At 32.6% G+C, this 17,104-nt stretch overlaps 2 protein-coding genes across 8 annotated transcripts in view; both read left to right on the top strand.

Annotated features, from left to right (window-relative positions):
- Window positions 1-1,413, top strand: part of LOC147073411 (cadherin-AgCad1-like) — a 70,436-nt gene extending 69,023 nt beyond the window's left edge. Inside the window, exon 32 of the mRNA XM_085945646.1 lies at window positions 862-1,413. Coding sequence (XP_085801772.1) covers window positions 862-918 — 57 coding nt within the window. The 3' untranslated portion in view covers window positions 919-1,413. The remainder of the gene's footprint in view (window positions 1-861) is intronic.
- On the top strand, window positions 794-17,104 carry LOC147073410 (potassium/sodium hyperpolarization-activated cyclic nucleotide-gated channel 1-like). 7 transcript variants are annotated; one of them, XM_085945040.1, is made up of 11 exons: window positions 794-3,244; window positions 5,660-5,858; window positions 6,902-7,129; window positions 11,535-11,709; window positions 12,499-12,721; window positions 12,842-12,940; window positions 13,273-13,346; window positions 13,439-13,556; window positions 13,776-13,996; window positions 14,844-14,971; window positions 16,099-16,998. In XM_085945040.1, exons 2-11 carry the CDS (start codon window positions 5,734-5,736, stop codon window positions 16,238-16,240), a joined length of 1,533 nt encoding a protein of 510 aa, XP_085801166.1. In that variant the 5' UTR covers window positions 794-3,244; window positions 5,660-5,733; the 3' UTR covers window positions 16,241-16,998. The 7 variants fall into 7 exon arrangements, with proteins under 7 accessions (XP_085801166.1, XP_085801167.1, XP_085801169.1 ...); XM_085945041.1 differs by having other exon boundaries at window positions 794-3,252; XM_085945043.1 differs by lacking the exon at window positions 14,844-14,971 and having other exon boundaries at window positions 794-3,252; window positions 16,099-17,104.

Raw genomic sequence — 17,104 nt, 5'->3', positions numbered from 1 at the left:
AAATAATTTCGTTCTGTTTGAAATACGAACGACGGTTAAATTTGTTCATACAAAAATAATAAAACCGCGATTAAAAAATGGGAGGGTGGGGGTAGGAGAGTGAAAATTTGGGGTTAAAAATTTTCTGGATAGAGATACCCTAATCACCTAGCGGTATGAAATATACTTGTTGACCTATTCTCATATCTAACAAATATACATAACAAAATTCATAAAAATCGGTCGAGCCATTTCGGAGGAGTTCGACCACAAACATCGTGACATGAGATTTTTATATATATAGAGATTATATTTTCATACTATACCTAGTATAGAAAAAGATGACAACACTGATGGGCATAATATACCGTATGGGTAGGGATGTAATACTTGGTATTGGTATCTTGAATTTATTTCTGAAAAAAAATCGCTAAATCAATAATGCTATAGAAAGAAAGTATCGATACACTGGTTTTTCGTGACGGGCGCAATCGAAATATGTTGTCCGTCATCCGAATGGAAATGTCTGTCGTCATAACTCAGATCGGATGGTGGATGGTGGAAAACGCCATTATGGTGTTGCAGTGTCATGTAGAAACATTGCTTTGAGGATATTTCTGCCAATTGTGCTTAAATTATGCAGTATTGTGGAAAAGAACAAAGAGTTCCAATCGCACATTATCACCATGTAAACTTTGACGGTTGAGTGTTTTTGTAAATTATAGAAAATAATGAACTCCTATAATAATTGTGCAATATTCGGCTGGTAGCCAACATACATTGAATAGAATAATGTAATATATCTTAAGGTTATATCCACCACCTTAAAAAATTTATGAAGAATTGAAATAATGAGCAAAATGATGTTTTTATTTTTTCCAGTCTCCCCCAAATATGAGAAAGGTGACGGTTTATGGTGTTAACGAACATGGTGCTTAATCAAGGGACAAACAGTATTTTTGGACATATTATACTATATTCACTGAGAACATTATTGAAATAGTTAACTAATATTAACATAAAAATTGTATTCAAATGCTTCTGTAGTTATACATCTTTTTGTCTTATGAGTAGCAGACATAATCTTTATTTTATGTAATTAATTATGTTTTATTTTAATGGTTTATGTAATTGAATCAGTATTATTATATTTATTTGTTAAACCAGTGATAATGTTGTGAGATTCTTAATGAAGTTAACAAACTGTATTTGATTATTTATATATATGCTAGGGTTAGTATATAAACTATTGCAGTTAAGAATGTGTTGATAACATGCAGACAATTAAATTGAGTAAAATATAAACTAAATCGTAATCATTACAACTCAGACGGATAGGTAGGTACCTCATAAAAATCAAATTATTTATCCACCCAATACTTATTTAAAAAGAAATTTCTAATAAAGAGATTAATTATTATTGAGCAATGTTCCAAATACAAAAAAAGAAAACATTTCCTGATTTTCTTTTATTTGTTTTGACAGTTCTTATAAAATATTTCGATGCATTTTATGTTGCGGATGTCAAATGCAGGGTAAAATAATAAATAACAATGAGTTATTATGAAAATAAGCATTCATGTGTCCTAAATTTGGGTAAGTACAAAATCATATTGTAAAAAATAATAATTTAAGTTTAAAGTTGTAAGTAGCGGATGATTGTATTCAAATTCAACCCAAATTTACTTGCGATAATACTATTGTATTCAAAATACCAAAGATACCTCGGATTGGGGAAGGGGGGCACACGATGGCCGGCCGGAAGAGAGTGGCGGAGAAGCCCAAAGTCAGAATTGAGCTGTTCCACTGTCAAAAAATAATTTAAAACAGTCGCCTACTTTTTAAAAGTTTGCATAGGTAATGTTACGCTTGAATTCTTTCGGTCATTTGAATGGTAGCTCATAAATGCTGCATTTTAAGGAAGGCTTTGAACAGGTAGACATTTGATGGAGAACATTAGAACATTAATGATTATTTAGAGATCAGTTAACTGTACATAGCAGTTCAATATCAGTTAATATTATACTATATATATAAATTATATGGCACTATGCTGACAAATGTTCTGGCCCCTATCAGAGAGATTATTGTGTGATAAAACTTGGTAATTTTTATCGTTTTCTTGTAATTTCTTATCACTGAAATTGCTATTATAATTAAAATATACTGGCTAAGCAAAACAAGTCGCTTAAATGTGCGTTTTGACTGATTCGGTCATTTGAGTCACAATTTAAGAAATTCGTCAATTCCTTGAAATTACCAATTATTTTCCCACCCATGTCCACTATTGTAGCTACACAAAACCGTACAATAAGTGTGTATCGATAAATAATATTCTAAGTCAATTTTACATGAAAAATGTAATTACTTATAAGTAGGTATACGCAAAGCATTCAGGAAAAAAATAATATTCAATATATTAATCTACAACAGCTTCTTTATTATAAAATAAAATATTTCCTTTGATAATGATTGTTTGCCGAACAGCTATTGTTGGAGTGTGCTCACAGTATGACACATTGGATGTTACTAATAAGAAATGCATAGTGTCGCGACGTGTATAGCCGTTGTTAGAGGAAACAAAGGAGTGATTATCTTGCATCTCTTTCAATACGGATTTTTACACTATCTAATGGAAATATGTTCACACTGTGCCACAAGTAGACAGGGAACATATTGTTTTAATCCAAAATACGACTTCTATAAACGTTGTATCGTATTCCCTTCTACAGTACAGGACGTCAATGGATATTCTGTCATATCACATATCATCACATTTCACAGAATACAACGTTTATAGACGTTGTGTTCGCAAATGTGTTAAAACAATTCGTCGTTGCGCCTGCAAAATCCGACAAACATTTTTTTTGCGTTTTTACATTTTTACGCTATGTGATAGAATAAGACGCGACGGACGGGCCTGTAAAACCCGTTTTCTAATATCAACGCTAGTTTAGAAAAATGCAAAATAAGCTATGATTTTCACTTAAAAATGGCTTGCAAAATACGCTATGAATATTCCGATCACATATCGCATTTTAAAGTTAAAAAAAGTTACTATTAATTGCGCCTGTTAATGACACATGACGGAGTTTGCACTGACCTTTGCTTCAGAATGCACCTTTTACTACCAGCGCTAGTGCACATAGCGGATTATTTACGTTTGTCGATAAATAATATTTAAGCAATAAAAAAGTGTAAAATTACATTCCATTGCACAATCATTTGTGTTTACTTAAAGAAGACTGTTAATTTTAAAAGCCCGGTAAGTAGGTAGGTTATACAACTTTACTGTTTATTATAATCTAATGTAACTTTCTTGATGTGCTATAATAAAATTGTTTAATTATTTATCCATCCTACTCTGGATATTTTCATTTCCCCTTCACTCGATAATTATTACTTATTTATATGTCAAATTTTGGCTGGAAAGATAAAGGTTTGTTCGATACAGACTATTGGATTGGTTAAAGATGTTTTACGCATAGAATTAATATCATTAAATTATGCAATTATCATTTTTTACCCGGGGCAAAATCCGCTATGTCTAAAATACCCGTTAATTTAAATCCGCTATGTGCTGCCTCAACCACAAAACGGATTAAAAGACCCAAATAAAACAAGCTATGTGCCTTTTACCCACAAAAAAAAAAATATTACGACTAAAGTGTTAAATATTGTATTATAAAATATCATTTATACTGAATCCGAAGTAATTATCTCATTTTCAGTTTATTTGCTTTGTAAAAAACGTGAGGCATTGTTGAGTAAATCAGTTTTTTCCTTCTCCTGAAAAGTTGTGTTTTATTACATAGCGGATTTTGTAAGCACGATAGCCATCTAACAGACCTATATATTATATTATTATTATCACCTGCCCCAAAACAAATTAATAAACAATGTACAGACCTACAAACTTATTTGAAGAATGGATGGGGAGCCACAGTCGAAAACTACCCAATCAAGAATCGCAACTGGACAGAATCTGACATTCGAATGACGTTTTCAAAATGATGTCCATATGGTACGAGGGTGGGTCAATAAGTCCTTAGAAAAGCCGACAGGTGGCGCGACTAGTACTGTAAGCGGTTTGTTTTCATGCAGCGGCACTACCGATTCAGTATGCTGCGAAGTTTCAATCAGATTGGTCGGGTTGTTGTGTGTTTCTCGTACATTTAAAAAAAAAAAAATTGCTTGTTTACAAAAATGGAGAAAATTGAGTTTAGAGCTGTTATTAAACATTTTAATATAAAAGGGTTAACAGCAAAGGACATAAAAAATGAGTTGGATTTAGTTCACGGCATATCTGCTCCTTCACTTGCAACTATTTATAACTGGTTAAATGAATTTAAACGTGGTCGTACATCAACAAAGGATGAACCACGCTCAGGACGTCCTGTAGAGGTGACTACACCAGAAATGATCAATAAAATCCACGATATGGTGTTAAGTGACCGAAGATTAAAGTTGAGTGAGATAATTGAGGTTACAGGGATCTCAAAAGGTAGCGTCATTTCTATTTTACATAACAAATTGGGCATGAAAAAAATTTCTGCAAGATGGGTGCCGCGTTTGCTCACAGTCGACAATAAACGCAATAGGGTGGTGGCCTCTAAAGCCCTGTTGTCGCTCATGCAACGCAATCCGGATGAATTTTTTCGTCGCTTTGTGACTGTAGATGAAACATGGATACACCACTATACTCCCGAGACGAAAGAACAGTCAAAGCAGTGGATTGCGAAAGGCAAACCATGTCCAAAGAAGGCGAAAACCGTAAAATCAGCTGGTAAGGTTATGGCTACTGTATTTTGGGATGCACGTGGAATTATTTTCGTTGACTATTTGGAAAAAGGAAAAACAATAACAGGGGATTATTATGCATCTTTATTGGACCAGCTAAAAAACAAAATTGAAGAAAAACGGCCTCATTTAAACAGGAAAAAAATCCTCTTTCATCAGGACAATGCCCGTGTTCACACATGTTTACGATCAATGGCTAAAATTGAAGAATTGAAGTTCGAATTGGTCGACCACCCACCGTATTCGCCAGATTTAGCCCCCAGTGACTTTTTCCTTTTCCCAAACTTAAAAAAATGGCTAAGTGGACAACGTTTTTTTTCAAATGAAGAAGTCATCGATCGGACAATTGCTTATTTTGAGGACCTTCCGAAAACTTATTTTTCTGACGGTTTAAAAAAAATTGAGAAACGTCTAACCAAGTGTATTGAGCTCCAAGGAGATTATGTTGAGAAATAAAAAAAAAATACAAAAATAAAAACTGTTTTAATGCTTTTTTCTAAGGAATTATTGACCCACCCTCGTAGTTCGTAGTTCCATTTTTGACCGTTCTTCAGATAAGTTTGTAGGACTGTATATAGACGGTTTTCAAACATTTGCATGAAAATATTGTGTTTATAAATACATGACATTGTAATGTAAACGGATGTAACTGATGGAAAATAATATGTGCAAATGCAGAAACAAGTATCCAAATGTGGAAATGTTTACAGGAATATGAAATTTTTACTCGTTCATAGGAAGTAACAATGCGTGGTCTCGTGGAGCATTGTTTGTATAATTTGTTTGCGGGTTGGTGTATATAGATCTGTACTAGGCAGAAACCGAGTAAAAATAGTTTGGCTAAAGTTTATTAAGTTAACATCAATGTTTTTCATGTCAGATAACAAGAATGCAGTATTTGGACAAAGGCTTCCTTTGAAGGATCGTATAATTCGCAGAATCAAAGAATCACTGATGGTATCTAAAAAGAATCCGAGCACTAGATTCTATCTAAAGAGTGACGCTTCAATAAAAAAAGAACGACTCCGCCATATGGAATCAAAAACCACTGTTTGGATTCATCCACTTAGTGCATTTAGGTAAAATGATTGCATTTCTTTTAGATAAAGAGAAAGGTAGAAGGCAGCAGAGGAGTAGATAAAAGTATGTTGTCTTGGATATATAAGCAAAATCAGAGGTTGATTCAACATGTAAGATGTTGAGGAATCAATATGACTGGTACAGAATAAGGAGATAAAAAATATTGATCTTGGCTGTATCTCATAATCAGTTTCATGCTATGAAGTTGTGGGATGCGGGTTTGATCCCGCAGTTAGCGAAAAAGCATGTTGTTTTATAATATGAGTTTGATTCAGTACAAGGATGGGTTATGGGCTAATGGGATGGCCGATTAGCCAAGAACTATCCCACTTAAGAAAATCTGTTAATACAATCTCCATTCAATGCCTATGTGCTCTTCTTATGGATGAAAATGGTATTACTATTTACTTAGTGTATTGTGGAACAAACACAATTAGAAGATTGCTTGCTTGTTTTTTAAATGTGAATAGATATGCACTTTTATGTAACAAAGGTATTCCAATCGCGGGGGATACGGTCACGATAAGCAAAATTTTGCCATCAACGGGGATTTAATATTTATTAATTGATTGGTATACAATTGTAAAAATATGAAAACTGCAAAATATTTTACTTAACTCATGTAAGCTTTACTTAATTTAATGTCTACTTTACTAGTGTTTTAATTGTAAATGCATGCACCACGGATAAAGTATACCTAGTATTATTTTTTTTTACTATTGAAATGGCAACATACCTTTTGTGTACATTAATATTATTTACAAAACTCTCCATCTGTTAAATGCTTGCAAATTATTCTTTCTTTTTTGTTTGGTGTTTGCATAAATAATTGGTACCAATACTATCTTTTTTTGGCTGAAACTATATTTACCTACTATTATTGCGAAATGTAACTATTTGACAACGACTATCAGTTTTGTTTCAATGTTGCGCCACCTGTTTATTGTTTAGGTTTAGTTATCTTGACCTCGAGCTGAAAAAGAAAATTGATTAGCGAAGCCGATGCTATCTTTTTGATGAACGTTTTGCATAAATCTTTCAGATGGTACTGGGAATCATTCCTTTCTTTGCTGTACATGGCGTATTTCATCTCCTCTCCTTTGAGGCTTTGCTTCGGCGTCCAAGAGAAAGTGCTGAAAGCGGAGAATATAGACAATGTACAGCTGGCCATGGACATTATTTTTTTAGTGGACGTAGCAATTTCTTTTAATACGGGATACACCACAGAGACCACAAAAACAATTGAGATAGAGAAGAAGAATATTGTTAAGTATGCCACAACAATCTTTTGTGTTTAATATGTTTTTCCCAATTCATGCATACTATGCCCACTATAATAAAATGACATTAATTCACGAGCATTGGTCGTTAACCATCGCTAATAATGGTTACATGTAAGTTGTACGTATGCAGTTCTTCGTGGGACACTTATTCGTGCGCCGCAGTACGTGAAACATGAGTTCGTATAACATTTTATCAAATGACGAGTTCTTCGTTGAACATTTCACCGTGGAATACGTATTCTACAACATGTGGCGCTAGTTTGCTGTTCCAATTAGATTCAATACGAATTTTATGAGATGTCTTTATTGGTTTTAAATAATTTAATGTTGAAACTACATAAATAATATACCTATACGATGTGATTGTATTTATAATCTACTTACCTACCTATTTTCTAATGTGTGTTCCTTGTATTACGATGGTTTTATTACGTATTTTTAAGTGTTTTATTTAGACATTGGTATTGTCAGTTACTGAAATAGATAATTATATTTTTTAAATATGATTAATAAATAATATTATATTTATAATTCCCTGTGTAATATATTAGTATTAGCTAGTATTAGTATATTAGTAAGTAATTAGTATATTATTATATATATAGTAATTAGTTTATTAGTAAGTAACAGCTATTTATTGGTGGTATTTGGTAAAATATTATATTAGGAGATTATCTTTATTATTATAATATTATGGTTTCAAATGTTTTATTCAGAATCCTATAATCTTACCATAACATTTGAATAAAAAAATGACATGAAAAATGTTCTCTTATTGCATTAATATGTATATTTATATTTGTATATAAAAACAGATCAAATGTTTCTTATACACATAAATTTTGCATGTGCACAATGGACATGTCGATTTGAAACCTTTTTTAAGTAGGCATTATTGAAAATACAAAGATGGCAATACCTACCTACTTTAATTTAAAAAATAAATGTATATAGGTACACAGATATGTAGATAAATGCTGTTATTTGATTCATTTAGGATATTATTGATTTTTATAGATAAGTACGTAGTACCTACTTTAATTTTAAATATTTGTGCCCGAGTTGGGGGAGCGGTCGTTTATGAAGAGTTTATGAGAATACACGTTGTTTTTTAAAATGTGTCTAATGTGGCTTATTGCGTTTTATTTTAATTAACTTTCAAATATGTTAAAATTTTATTATAGTATTATAAAAAATGTGTGTTCTTATTATTTTTCTTGATTATTATTTAAAATAATATTATGGACAATGTTGGTTTGAAACTTTATGTAAATGGATATTATTGAAAATACGAACTTAAAAATAAATATACCTACTTATATAGATGACTGCATTTATTGAATTCATTTTTGGATATGATTGATCTTTGCAACTTTATAGATAGGTACTACTACATAGGTACTTTAACTTTAGCATATCCTGATAATACAGGTATGGTATCCGACTTGGCAGAGCGGTTCCATATAAAAAAGTGGGTTCAATCCCGTGACTGGATAAAAAATACATGTTGTTTTTTTAATGTGTGTTAATCCAACGTGAGACCAACACTTATTGTAACAATTATTACAATAAGGTGTTTGTAATTGTTGCAATAAATGCTATATTTTAACAGCAGCAAGATAGGTGCTGTTAAAATATAGCATACAAACCTACCCTAAGTTTGATAATCATCATCATCAGCCTGAATCTATTCAATGCTGGATGAAAGCCTCTTCAAGCTGCTTCCACTTCTCTCGGTCCTGTGCGTTGCTTTGCCACGTACTTCCGCATAACTTGATCATTTCATCGATCCAGTGGCCTCTAGGTCTACCTTGCGGACGTTTTGTACTTCTTGGATACCACTGGACATGGCTCCCACAAAGGGAGGGCTGACAGGGCTCTAGCCTGGGGGCCTGGGCTCAGGAAGGGCCCGGCGTGGCGAATCGACCAGATAAGTGATTTAAACACATCACAAATTCTCTCGAATAGTAAAAAAAGACAAATAGATGAATTCAAATATACAAAAACACTAAATATACACATTAATTTTACCGCGTACACCATTTGGAAAAGAGCATCACACTGTTCTTATCTTTAGCGATAGGTAGGGGGCCCGTGAAATATCTGAAGGTACATTTATTTATAAACCCTAATGCCGGATATTAGGTATGTTACAGTGGCCAAATATTTTTTGTGCACACAATAATAGAAGCACGTGAAAGTTAAAGGACATACCTAAACAATAAACTGACCCTAATTTCTATACAAAATCATTACCATCTGGATACGTCTTTTGTCATTTTTATGAAATGCAGTCTCAGAAGATTCCACCAAAATACAACGGATTTGTAATTGATTTTTTAATTATATTTAGGACATGTTGGTAGGTACTGCATACTTTACATATATAAAGATCGATATTATCCTAAATGAATTAAATAACAGCATTTATCTATATAGCTAGGTAAATACATTTACTTTTTTAAATTAAAGTAGGTATTGTATTTTCAATAATACCTACTTACAATAAGTTTTAATTCAATTAGTCCACTGTCCGGAGCAAAATTATGTGTAGGAGAAACATTTGATTTATTTTATTTATACTTATACCTAAGAGAATATTTTTCATATACTTACCTACTTAATATATTTTTTTGGTACTGTTCGGTTATACGAAATACAGCGGAAAACAGATTTCGAAAATACCCGATATACTGGATTATTTGTTAATTTGGGTTAGTTTAGGTTAGGTTAGGTTGGGTCAGGTTAGGTTAACCTAACAAATAATCCAGTTTATCGGCTATTTTCAAAATGTGTTTTCCTCTGTATTCCGTATAACCTAACAGTACCCATTTTAAATATCTATAGGTCATACCATAGAACTGATTAATAAGATAGAAATGCGAAAGCCAGTTACCATCGATCAAGAATTTGAAGCCAGCATCGCAAGAAATACTAAGCCCGTTTAGTGTCTTCAAATATTGCCAATATTGAATGCGCGTTTTGTTTATGTTAGAAACTTTAATGCATATTATGATATTGTTGTTTTAATTTAATAAAACGCATTTTTTGTAGTACTTATTCCACTTTTAATTAGGACCGGTTTCGTCCGCCTCAGAGGGACATTTTCAACTGAATACATTTTTTTTAAACAATATTTATCAAACAAATTCCAAAGCGACAGAAATAATATAACAACAACAATGCAGTTCCACCATGAATTGACAGTTAACAAAATAAAACATATCATGATACTTACATAATGTAAATGACATATTCTTTATCACGTGGCTATTGACTATACTACTACTACTTTACTTGTATTAAAAACAACATAAAAAAACTATAGTGCATATTATTATTTAAATTATCAATTAATGACTTTGAAAGGCATTAAAGAATCGTTTGCACTGGAAAAAATGACATATCGACATAACCACTTCTTTTACGAAGGTAAATAAATATAATATTTTTTATTTACAATTTTGAAGTAAATAATGCTATTTCGGTAACATATAATATTCATGTAAAATTATAACACTTAAACCATCGGAGTATATGGGAAAGACGGAAGAAAATAAGTAGGTAACTAAATTAGAAATACTTTCATATTGTAATTATATTTATGTAGTTTCAACATTAAATTATTTAAAACCAATAAAGACATCTCATAAAATTCGTATTGAATCTAATTGGAACAGCAAACCAGCGCCACATGTTGTAGAATACGTATTCCATGGTGAAATGTATTCCACGGTGAAATGTTCAACGAAGAACTCGTCATTTGATTAAATGTTGCACGAACTCATGTTTCACGTACTGCGGCACACGAATAAGTGTTCTACGTTGAACTGTTTACGTACAAATTTCCGGATACGGCTAATAATAATTGTCCTATGGCTTGAATCCAAATATTTAAAAAATATTAACACAAAATTACTACTAATGCAATCGGGATTTGTACCCAGGACTCTTCGTATGATATATTGCTACAATTCACTCTCAATTTACTGGGGTAGATAAGAAAATCTATTATGAGTATAATCAGTTTCCCAGCTAATTGAAAGCATTAATATAAATATTCAAAACTATGCAATTATCAAAATTTTCTTATTCAATTTTACTGTTTATACTGAATGCTTACAGATTATAATCGCACTGATAGGAGATGAGCCATTCGTAAAAATATGATATTAATATCACTTAGCACCTTTTCATAATGTCAAAACTGAAGATTATTTATTTTTCATCACTGATAATGTGTGGCTGTTTAAGACGCTTCTAGGAAATTGAGAGTCCTGTATAGGTAACACAGGCATGCTTTCATGTCTGTGCCTGTATTGTGCAGATTCCTAGCTGCGGAAACAGCCTTTTAATTAATATTACTAATGATATGATGTAAATTTATTTCAGGTATTATTTATCAGGGTTTTTTGCGGTAGACCTGTTTTCTTCATTTCCGTTTGATTATATAGTTGTGAGTCTCTTCAAGGAGGCTGTAATGTTATATATTATCATTCAATTGAAAACCGTCGTGAAGTTTCTGAGGTACACTACATTTTTGACCTACTTCGCAAGTTTTATTGAGGTAAGATGACAACGTGATTAAATCTGCGAATGTATAATTCTAATTTACCAGTCTTTGGCTCACAATGTTTTCCTTTTATTGAAGTGAAACATTTTGTTTACTAGCAGTACACGAAAATTCATTTACACACCAATTCTGACCTTATACATTTTATTGCTTCAATGTTTTAAACCAGATTCATACTAGACCTACGTGTCGTTTCGTGATGCATCAGAAGCACATCGGAAGCCTTTATTTTATATGAAGGCGTGCACACTATCTTGACATCCTCTGTCGTGACGCAAACTGCTCCGACTCCGATCGCATCAGTGCCCCCACCGCTGCTCTGACGCGACACTCTAGTGTGGACGCTGTCTTATTGTTGACTGTCAAATTAAATTTTCATTGATTTACCAAGAACTTTTTTTTCATGAATATTGAAGAAAACTGTTATTGTAGATGCAAACCGATATTAAAAAAAAATGTTTGTGCTAGTTTTAATGGATGGCAATATGAAATTATTATATATATTATTTAAGGTGGCAGTATAGTCGAAAATTAATTAAGTATTATTTCGAGTAAAAATACCAATTGTATTAAAACAATATTATGCAATTTACTGTGGGTGGAACAAATAATCTACATCTCCATGGCAAGTAAAACAAAAAGTTTCACTTCCGTCACATTCATGAAATCTAAATCAAATAATATCTGTTATAAATAAAGACAAAATATGGATAAAACTATCTGAACGGTAGTACAAAAGAATTGTGTATTAATTATAATTATTTTGTGTAAAATAACTTTCAGGGTATATCGCCGAAGAATCAGACTATGCGATTTCGTGGAGTGTTGGTTACTTTTCTAATAATAACTCATCTTGCCGTTTGCCTTCACAATTTAGTCGGTACTGTCAGCATGAATCTGAAAATCCGCGACCCGCTGCTGTGGCATCAGAGGATGAATTTGACCAGTGACGATGGCTATATACGTTACCACTACGGATTCATATTTACCATGTCCAATTACGGGAGTGAGAATTTGAATTTTTAACATTTATAATCAAAACTAAAAGTGCTCACTGTTTGATAAATTAGACAAAATTTAATAAGTCATATCTTTATGTCGAAATAAAAAAAAACTATTCTCAAAGGTTCGGGCTATGGCAGACTTCCTCCGAAGCACGTCGGAGAGCTAATTATATTTGTGTTGATCATGCTGGTTATCAATATTTACAAACTCTATCTCTGCGGTAAGCACCCTTAATTAATAGCAGTAATAATATAATTGCAACCCCAGTAATTTTACTAAAGATTTGTTATAATGGTGTGATTTTACTTATGTGATGATAGCAATGACCGCATTGAATGAAGCCATTTTTACTTGTGTCTTGATCGCACTGAAAGCTTTGAACAAATCCATGTACCTATCTAGTATAGGATCATCGCATAAGCAAAATCACCATTTGAATGTAAATTTTTAATTTAGTTGTTAGTAATATTGGTACCTACATTAAAAATATCCGAATTATTCATGGATACACCATTAACTTTTCGGGTAATTTTTCTAATCATAATTTGACAGTATTCTTAGTGGAAGAAGTGATGGGGAAAACGAGTGCTACAAATCAAAACTTGGCTATGATGAATCAAATAGAGGTAATTGAATGTATATATTATTTATACAATAAAGCAATATTAAAATGCAATGGTCTATTAAATAAAATATGAAATGAATGACATAATTTCAGGAATACATGAGACACAAACAATTACCCTTGACAACCCAGAAGAAGTTTCTTGACTATTACGATTTTCGGTTTCAAAATAAGTACTTTCGTGAAGGTCCATTGATGGATATATTGTCCAGTAAGTGATCATCATTATGTTATAAAATACAATTTTAACGATATTTATGCTAATCAGAAAGACATCAGAATCAACAGGATAATCAAAAATGACAGTTCGAGATTAATTAATGCAGAGTGAACTTATTAATAATATACATGTAGTCAAATAATTATGAATGTCTTTGTAAAGGAGTCAAACTCGTAGTGTAATAACGGCAAACAAATTTGCTCTCTACAGATCATCTGTGTGCCGAAATGCTGTTGTACACGTGTAGAAACTTGGTAATGAGTGATATATTTAAAAATATTCAAAAAGATGTGGTCGGCGCCATATTGGGGCGGATGCGGTACGAGGTGTACTTGCCCAATGATGTCATCATCAGAGCGGGTTCCATCGGCGATTGCATGTACTTTATTTCCAGTGGGACAGTCGCCATTTACACTCCGACCGGAAGAGAGGTACTTATTATTTTATTTGGAGATTACTTCAAATTTATTGGAATAGAACAATAGATGATTGGTGTGATATATGAATAACTTTTCAGGAATAAAAATTTCCATAAACAAAAGTTAGGTGTTTAGTTAGTTAGGATGATATTTGAGTACCTACATTCAAAGTATACACGTATACTCAAAGAAATATCAATCTCAACCTCGCTTCTATATTTCAAATAAAGCTATTTTTAAAATGGCTCAACAATTTCTAGTGAAGCTATTATTTACTCTTCAAAAAGATTTCCCAACAGCTCTTTAATGAGATGTATTGAGCCATTTGCACAACTGTTGGGTCACATGGTCCGAACACACATTGAAAAAAACGACATATGAATTCACCAGATGCAGGATTCGAAAACACAACCTATTGATTGTGAATTACGACATTTTGCCACGCAACCATAGTGCTTTATGTAATGCATCTTCTTTATTAACCATGTCCGCTCCTAAGTTGGATAAGATTAAAAAACACCGATGATAACAGTATATAAATGTACATACACTGTCGTCACGGATGTGTTGCTTTCTCTGGACTTTGACTCATTATTTCGATTGCGCTATGTAGAAAGATCTCAATTCACGTGTTATCAAAAAGCCATGGACATTTTTAACTTCATTTATTGAGTAACAATTTAACCGCATGACATAGTAATGTAAATCAAAATACGGATACATGTCCTTCAAATTATATACTGGTTTTATTTTCAAGTGGGACCATTGGACATAACAAATAAGGCATAAGGCAAGGGAATTGCATGCCAACTATGAAAAATAGGCTTTGCGATATAATATGAGATTTTTATTTATACAGGTATGTCATTTGGACGATGGAGACTATTTTGGGGAAACCGCTTTGATTATGAAGGATTCAAAAAGAATTGCAACAGTTATGGCCTTAGAAATGACTGAAGTGTATTGTCTTGACCTAAAAGATTACCGGTAAACAAAATTTAATTTAAATACAATATCAATCTAACTCGGAAAAGAAGTATGTGAACGCTTCCACTTTAGTGTCTGTATTCCAATGGCGAAGGGTGTCTGTTGAAGTGGGTAGGCTGTGGTAGATAACTGAAAAAAAATGCTAGAACAGCCATATTTACAGTACTTATTTCAATTTTTAAACTCTTTTTCATCTTCAGTATTTTACCTTTTCATAATAGATATTGAAAAGAAGACAACATGCCACAGAACAGATAATAAATAGAATACCGATAGGCTATGTTCAATACACCACATGTTGATGCAGGGTTTTGAATGTGAGTGTCCTACGAAAATGAAACACACATTATGCACGTGCAATAGTGTGTAATACACCAATATTAAATGAGCGTAAATGCATAAACCGAGAGCAGTTTTCAGTATTCGACGCATAACGTATTCTTGACACGTGTTTAAATTTATTCTGTATTCTTCCTTACTCGAGATCGGTTGCCTGCTTCTGCTTACCTGTTAGGTATTTCAGTTCCCATTATTTCTGAGTTCCCTGCAACATGCACTAAAATAGACATTAAAGAAAAGTAATACCCGACCGCGATTCGAACTCGGGCTATAAAATTGTGCCATCACGGCAGTCGGGTGTTTAGACAGCGAGACTGTTTCGGCATCGGCCTGGTGCACCGAAAAGAATGTATATTTTTGGCTCGGCCATTAGGCTTAAATACCTACAGTCTCAGGTCACGTGATGGTATGACACTGTGTGTGTTTTTTTACAATATGTGAATAATCGTATGAGTTGTTTGTGTGAAATGTATCAAATTAATTAAAGTCTTTGTTGGATTGTACCGGTGACGTTGATGAAATAGCTGCATAGGTATTAGTGCCAATAGCTACATGTCCGTCTAATTTAACAAGCCGGCAGTGAATTTATATTATACACATACAAACAGATGTCGTTGGTAAATTATATCACTTATATAGAATATAAAATAATAAAGTTAATAGACAATGAAAAATTATTTTTCTTAAGGTGGGCTTTAAATAATCGCTTAGTATGGAGTCTTAGACGCTGCTATATTCGGAAGATTTTCATTCGATGAATACAATTTTTGAATGTTTTTTAATTTCAGAGAACTCGTTGTGACCAATCCAGAACTTTTGAGGAGAATGGAGACATTGTCAACATCAAGAATAAACAAGACTATATTGCTGGAAGAAGCCCATAGGAAGGCGAGAGGAAACACTCTCGGCAGTACATTGTTATGTGAATAATTTATGCGACAGTGGTATAATAATAATAATATAGCCATTGATCGATTTAATGTCAGCTATTAATTAATATACTTATTATTTACGTATTACTGTTAAGCCAGATCTACCTAAGCTTCATTTATACTGTTATGTCGGTCTAATGTTGTTTTTCTTTTAAAATTAACTACTTCGTCACGCATGTGTCATACGTGATTTGTGGATGTTAACTAAAAACATAAATAAATTTGACAATATTGTCAAATTAAATTTGTGTGGACGAGGCCTTCTTCTTCTCCGGCACAACGGCTCTGGCCACCGTTAGCAAAATCCACTACTCGTCGAGGTTTATTGTACACCATCAAGTATGTGAGACCGTTTAGGATTAAAAGTCATTAACACAATTTTTCAGTAAATGTCCACTTGTTCATGATAAGCAAAGACGTTGAAGAAACCCTTCTCTAGAAAGAGCCTAAGTATTTGAAAGTGAGCTGAACAAAGAACCACACATAACTAAAATGTTTATATTAGCTGCAAGTGCAAGCAGGGAAAGTATTGATACCATAATATCAAAACAGCAAGCCCAGTCATATTGTGGATATGCCTACTCAAAATTTTAAGAGGATATTTCGAATGTAGACATTAAAATAACATGAAAAAATAGTCACACCGTGAATATAAAATCATAGCAAGTGCAAACAACTTAGTTTGGAGTTTAAAGATTTCATTTACCTAGTAAAGAAAAATAAGAGTTTATAAAATGAAATGACAATATGTACCTATTTGGTTTATTATGAACATTATGCAAATGCCATATTCTTTTATTAATCTCCATATTTTTCCATGTAACGTATCAAAATTACAACACTGAAAAATTTTCACTTACTC

Source organism: Rhyacophila brunnea, unplaced genomic scaffold (genome assembly GCF_057557595.1).
Source record: "Rhyacophila brunnea isolate RB1 unplaced genomic scaffold, BYU_Rbru_1.0 scaffold_18, whole genome shotgun sequence".
Taxonomy (NCBI): domain Eukaryota; kingdom Metazoa; phylum Arthropoda; class Insecta; order Trichoptera; family Rhyacophilidae; genus Rhyacophila; species Rhyacophila brunnea.
The sequence above is the reverse complement of the archived record's forward strand: the minus strand, read 5'-3'. Positions and strand labels throughout refer to the sequence as shown.

Excerpts from the sequence above, each read along its gene's own strand:
- LOC147073410 (XM_085945039.1), top strand. The coding sequence starts at position 5,644 with ATGTTTTTCATGTCAGATAACAAGAATGCAGTATTTGGACAAAGGCTT. Across the intron at positions 12,722-12,841 it reads TACCATGTCCAATTACGGGA|GTTCGGGCTATGGCAGACTT; the intron begins GTGAGAATTTGA and ends CTATTCTCAAAG. Across the intron at positions 14,972-16,098 it reads CTTGACCTAAAAGATTACCG|AGAACTCGTTGTGACCAATC; the intron begins GTAAACAAAATT and ends TTTTAATTTCAG.